Below are 6,648 nucleotides of genomic sequence, written 5' to 3' on the forward strand. Positions count from 1 at the left end.
TTTATAGCAGCCTTATCAATCTTCGAGATACTCAAAGCGCTTCACAGATACACTGTAAAGTGAATTGATGTATATTTTGTGGGAGAAACACGGCAGCCAATTACTAGTCGTATTGAGTGACAATTTTTCTTTGAAGGGATTATTACCCCCGAAAAGTGATCCACCAATGTCTAACAACGGGTTCCTACTTACTGCGGTAAACAGAGGGTGTAGGGTAGGAAATTGCCTAAGGTTTTGTCCTGCCCGGAATCAACCGGTCCTCTCACTTGCGAGGCGAGTGCTCTAACCACTGAGCTACAGGACTCTTAATCACCCCGACCATCTCAATTACATTCAGATGAATTCTTTAGCCGATACGTCCTGGAAAAAGCCCGTTAACACTAAAATAAGAAGGTCCTAGGAGCCAGAAACCTTTATTAAAAATGTCGTCATCAAAGGAAATACAAGCTCCCTGCATCATCCCAATTGCCAGCCGCGTTATAACATGGCAAATATAATAACTGCAGTCCATTACCAAAACAAAAAGAAGAGGAGAAAGCTATTGGTGGAACCATTTTGTCAGCTCTCCCCGACAGAATAAAGTGAAACAGGTGACTGCTTAATAATCGTCCCCACGACTCACGACTTCCTTACACGTTGGACGCAGCAAAATAGTGTGCTCAAACTGTGCTGTGTACGAGCCTTTGATGTCACAGAGCGGAGGGTAAGGATCCACGATCCCCAGGTCACACAGATTCTTCAGGGCCATAAGGTATTTGCTCTCCCCCAAACGGTCCAGCCACCGACGGCAGAAGGCAAGTGTCCCAAAGTTCTCGTTGATAACATTTAGGAGGTGTTTTGCTCTTGGAAGTCTGGGGGGAATCACAGCACAAATGGTGATCAGTACACAGTCCATGTGGTTTAAGTATTTAATTATCAACAGACACTGCTATCTGCCAAACTCATTCTCCAAAAGGGGAGGGGGACGACGACGACGAAAGGAGTAACATAGGATCATAGGAACAGGAGGAGGCCATTCAGCCCCTCTAGACTGTTCCGCCATTCTATAAAATCAATGACTGATCTGTACCTCAACTCCAATTACCTGCTCTAATAAGAGGGCTCTCCGTGTGCCTGAGCTAGACTTGCTTGGCAATGGAATACCAGAATTGAGCCGACTCTCTGTGGTGGTCTTGTTTGTTCAATTCCTGAGTCGGGGTCTGCAGGACTCCGAGGCACATTGCTACCAACCTGTTACCCACAGCTCAGGTACACATCTGTCCCTCCCATTGATCCCACAGTGAGAGATACAGAGCTTGAGCTGTTCACCTCTGAGCATACCAATCAAAGTGGATACAAGACCTAAATATCTAAGGGTTCATGAACCTGGACTCCAGCTAATGCCTTGTTGAGACCGACAATGTTCACAAATCTATGAGGGAAATGACAGGTGCTCCAAACATACAGGATATATTGTGCTACTGGTCTGGAAAACACTATTTTTCCCATTATTTTAATATAAATTCCTGAATATATAAAAAAAAACTAGCTGAAAAATTGTGATGAAAAAAAGCTCACAGATTTGCTGATCAATCTTACCTGATCGGCACGTGGCCAACATCAAAATTCTTCATATAATGTGAACAGTCCATGTCATCGTGAACAACTCCCTTTCCAGTGCTGCCAAAGGTTTCTATAGCGTAAACTTCTCCTTCCTACAGGCAGGGACAGAGCAGTTACAAACATAATGTTATTATCCTTCATTTGATATAGCGCCTTATCATGTCTTTGAGATGTCGCAAAGTGCTTCATAGCATATACCATAAAGTGAACTGAAGGTAAATCAGGAATATAACATGATGGTTCTTTACCTCCATTTTGGTTGCCTCTCCTCCTTTGACGATCGGGACAGTTTTCCCTGCGTGTATCCTGTACTGTCCAATGGAATGTCCATTCAGATTGCGGATTGGCTTTACTGTAATATGAGTAGAAAATAACTCATTAAACTTGCACGCTAATATATGACACACTTACATTTTTACACACTCACATTTTACGACACTGACAAGCTTCTAACACGACTGAAACACAAGGTTCAATCAAGCCACCGACTTAAAATATTGTTAAACTATGTCCCGATGGCTTCTAGAAACTCTAGAGTGTATAACTCTGTCCTCACCAGCTCTAACTGCAGTGTATGTTCGCTAACGATACCTGCCTACCAACTAGGGATTTTCATCCCGGAATTTCGGGAGCACCAGAACCATATGGGATCCCAAATCCCGGGATTGCAACCCCTCCTCCCAATACAACAACTTGCATTTATATAGTGCCCTTCACATGGGATAGCGTCCCAGATAGTGGCAAAGCCTGACAATAAAATACAATATAATAAAATACAAAAGAACAGACTCGGGGGGGCTGAATGGCCTACTCTTGTTCCTGTGTTCCTATATATATACACACACACACACAAGCTTTCAATTTCCTGAAAAGCAAAGGAAAACTTAAAAATTCTTTAAACTTGAGCTCTGACACTGCAGAAAATCCTACAAGTACTGACTAAACTTTACACGTTTCTACACTGTTGGTCTAATTGCAAATATGACCTGCCAACATATCCGTTCATATACAATGTATACCTTGGTATGTTTTGCCATCGATTTCAACCTCATAGGATTCCATAACTTCTTGAATTGCTTCACCAACATCACACAGACGAACATCTATTCCTGCATTCTAAGATACAAGACACAAATATACAAACTTGAGTGGTCAATGTTAATGCAAACTATTACATTTCTAATCAGTTACTGTGACACATTAGATGGTGCGTAGACTTTAGAACTCTGCATATATTTTCTGGGTGAACACATGTAAAATAGCTTGACGTACAATTCTGATTGCTGTATACTGTAAGGTAGAATAAACGGCCCAACAAATAATAATAATCCTTGCATTTGATATAGCGCCTATTCACATCGTCGAGATGTCGCAAAGCGCTTCACAGAATATACTGTAAAGTGGAGTGACTGTATTTTGTGGAAAAAACAAATACAAGGTATGCTAACTCTGTTAACTTACCCGTATACCGGTATTCGTGGCATCTTTAACAGCTTCTATAAGTTTGTCGTATTTGGGGTTAAACGTCACTGTGAACGCACAGTCAATAATACGGCCTGCGAGGGAGAAAATGGGGGAAAAGTCAGCATTCAATGTCACAACATTTTTTGGGGAGGTCATCCGGTGTGTCTGACACACACAGAAACCCGTCACCGTTGCTTAAGATTCTCCAAACCAAGCTGAGAATTCCACACATCCCACCTACACATGGAAATTCCAGATACTGTTGGAATGGAATGCACTCTCTCTCCCTGGAGGGACACATCCTGTTTACCTAATTCCGGAGAGTATTAGGCGCAGGTTGGTAAGCGCCAAGGCTTGGGGGAGCCCAGAGTGTGCGTTGGGGTAACTGCTGGAGTCTAACCAGCTAAACCCACATAGCTTGCTATTGAGAGCGCTGTCTGTTAAGCTTTCCCGCTGCTTGTCCAGCTAGGACCCCCTCCTTAGTTAGGGCTTTGGCTTGTAGGGTTACCAGGAGCTGATGGTTAGGATTCCCTGCCCCCAGTGGCTGGTTCCCCTTCCAGGTCCTGCTGATGAGCCAGGCCGGGCTGTGCCCTGGGATACTGCAGCCCCTCCTGGCTCAGGAACCGGATTCCCAAGACAACCACAAAACAAAACCTCATAATAGTAAAATTATTGTAAAACATGGACAAGAAAAAACACAACCAACCGTTTATATGGGTTCCAAAATCAATTTTGCAAACATCGTCGTACTGGAGGACGGTGGAGTCCCCAGCGTTGGGTGTATAATGTGCAGCACAGTTATTCAGTGAACAGCCTGTGGGGAAAGCCAGGCCAGCGTGCAATCTGTTCTCCTTGATCAACTTCCGTGAACAATCTTCTAGCTTTTCACTGGAGAGACACATGATTTCAAATTTGTTTTTCCTTTCCAGTTTTGTAAATACTCTAAACAGAATATCACTAATATAATAATAACAACCATCCTTGCATTTGATGTAGCCCCTTATCCATCCCACAGTCCCTTCGCCTCGCTCTCTCCCTCGCCTCCTTCAAGGCATGTCTCAAGACCCTCCTCTTTGACTGTGCCTTCGGCCACCCTCTTAGCCCCTAACCTCCTGATCCCAAGCTCGAGCTCGAGTCCAAATCTCTGACGTTCTCATGACGTGAAAGCTGCTGTGTAAATGTCATTTGCTGTTGTCTCAAAAGCGATGTGTACAGGGATCTGGGAGCAGGTCGACTACCTACATACTCTCTTTAGTTACCGAGTTTGGTCTGGTGAGAAAAGAGGAAGAAAAGGAGAATAAAATACCAGAAATGATTGGAAGTGCTTACCAGATCTCAATCATAGACATCCCAGGCTTTAGCCAGCTCATGACATACTTGCGCACTTGTCTATGTGCTTCGGCAGCCTGTCGAAAATCACTCCAGATCTCTTCGCTGGCTTGATCTAACACTCTCTTCTCCTCGCTGGTGGTACGCCAGGCAGCAGTACGTCTGAATAAATAATACAAGAATAATAATAATAATCCTTGATATAGCGCTTTATCATGTCTTTGAGACATCTCAAAGCACTTCACAGGATATACTGTAAAGTGTAGTAACTGTGTGTTTTGTAATGAGTGTATCAAAGTTTCTGTTTTAAGAATCGACTTTGTCAACTATTACTAGCAACAAAAATAACACTTCAGTGGTCAAACTCTGATATGACACTAGCCAGAATTATCGAAACAAAAGGTTTACTTCGTAATCTTCCCTCTTTATTCACCTACACAGTAGATTTAGTCAGAATTAAATGATAGCAAAAAAGGACTTACCCATCCTGTAAAGTGGGGTATTCACACTCCTGCCCTTTAGAGAAAACACCCGAAGGAAACAGCTCACATATGGGAATGAGGGAGGATCTGTCTGAATCTTTGCTGTTCACAGTGGAAAAAAAACACATACATTTACATTATAATCATTCCATGTGATTATGTACAAATATTCTTAACAGTGCAGCGACTATTTGAAGGTGAACCCATGTACACAGCCATGCCCCATAAACAGCAACCAAGTGAATGATCAATTTACAACAACGACTTGCATGTATACAGTGCCCTTCATGCAGGGAGCATGTCGGACCGCTGAACAATGGTGGAGCTTGACCCTGAGCCAGGGAGTGGGTGGGGGTGTGTGGGGAACGGTCGAAGAGGAAGATCTTCTGGTGTGAAGATGGGGAAGAAGGAGACAAGGCGGGAGGGATTGAGACAGTGTCAGCCTGGACTATGAGCTCACAGTCACAATATGGGCCTTGAACCCATAACGCAACTAGGAACTCAAAGGTCCTGCGTCATGTGGATCTGAAGTACTCCAAGACACCGCTGATGACAGACAACTCAGCCTAGCTCATTGGCAAGTTGCCATCACGGTCTCAAAGCAACTTTCTGCTTATCCTGGGTAACAAACAGTGGGAAACTTGCCAGACAGGGCCCTCACTGGCAAGAAATGTGGGTTTAGCTGATTACACTCCAGCAGTCCTCCACTACATACTCTGGGGTCCCAAGCCCTGACTGTCACCAACCTGTCCCTAATACTCTATGGAATCAGCTGGGCAGCCTGCGAGCCTCGGGAGAGAGAGTGTATGCCATTTCACAGGGAAATTTCCAAGCGTAAGTGGCTACATATGTAGAACTAACTGTGTCTGATACAGGACAAGTTCACCTTCCATAATCTTGACATTAATCAAGTGCTGCACTAATGTTACCAAACACATCGATCAAAATACACTTACGTCCTTTCTTCTTCTTCTTTTTCTTCTTTTTCTTCCCTCCAGAATTTTCCCCTTCACCGTCTCCTTCTGTTGATAAAGGGTAAACGTTGTCTGAGAACAGGTTACATTTCACACAAGTCCACAAGACATTTTAGTGAAAATAAACACAAATGTTCCCGTGTTGACGGCGAACTTGCCTTCCTCTCCATCTTCCTCTCTCTCTTTGTCCTCCAGGGCTTGCTTCTCCAGCTGGGATGTCACGTCATTAACACTAGTAACACCACTGGGTTCTTTCTCATTGTCATTTTGTGCCCCTAAAAAGAACAGAAAGTGTTGAAAGATTGAACTTTTAAAGCGTTCTTTCTGTTAGTCGGTTAAGAGAGAAATTTGATGCCGAGTTACTGAAATATTCCTCGAGGTTTAAGGGAAAACTCACTCTACCAAATTGCATTCCTTGAGACATAATAATAATCTTTGCATTTGATATAGCACCTTATCACGTCGTTGAGACGTCTCAAAGCGCTTCACATAATATATTGTAAAGTGAATTGACTGTATATTTTGTGAGCAAAACGTGGCAGCCAATTGTCCTACATACAGTCGTGGATTGAGTGACCAAATTATTATTATTTTTTAATTTATTTTTTGAAGGGATTATTTCCCTTGGAAAAGCGATCTGCCAATCGACTATCAACTGGGTTCCTACTTACAGCTGTTCCTTACTAGGGATTGCCAATAATGTACTGCATAATTCTTAAATGTTTCACCAACAGATAATGACAGAAGCAGCCCACTCAGCTAGCTTGGCACATCTGATCCCAGCAGATTACGTTCAT

At 43.2% G+C, this 6,648-nt stretch overlaps 1 protein-coding gene across 1 annotated transcript; it reads right to left on the bottom strand.

Annotated features, from left to right (window-relative positions):
* Positions 1 to 397: 397 nt before the first annotated feature.
* On the bottom strand, positions 398 to 6,648 carry LOC121849177 (methionine aminopeptidase 2-like). Its single transcript, XM_042335019.1, is given in 12 exon segments — positions 398 to 851; positions 1,579 to 1,694; positions 1,851 to 1,954; positions 2,622 to 2,718; positions 3,064 to 3,158; positions 3,773 to 3,954; positions 4,396 to 4,557; positions 4,878 to 4,956; positions 4,959 to 4,979; positions 5,834 to 5,899; positions 6,010 to 6,175; positions 6,643 to 6,648. Coding segments are annotated over 12 exon segments (1,347 nt in total). The 3' UTR covers positions 398 to 598.

Source organism: Callorhinchus milii, unplaced genomic scaffold, assembly GCF_018977255.1.
Source record: "Callorhinchus milii isolate IMCB2004 unplaced genomic scaffold, IMCB_Cmil_1.0 Scaffold5, whole genome shotgun sequence".
Lineage (NCBI taxonomy): Eukaryota > Metazoa > Chordata > Chondrichthyes > Chimaeriformes > Callorhinchidae > Callorhinchus > Callorhinchus milii.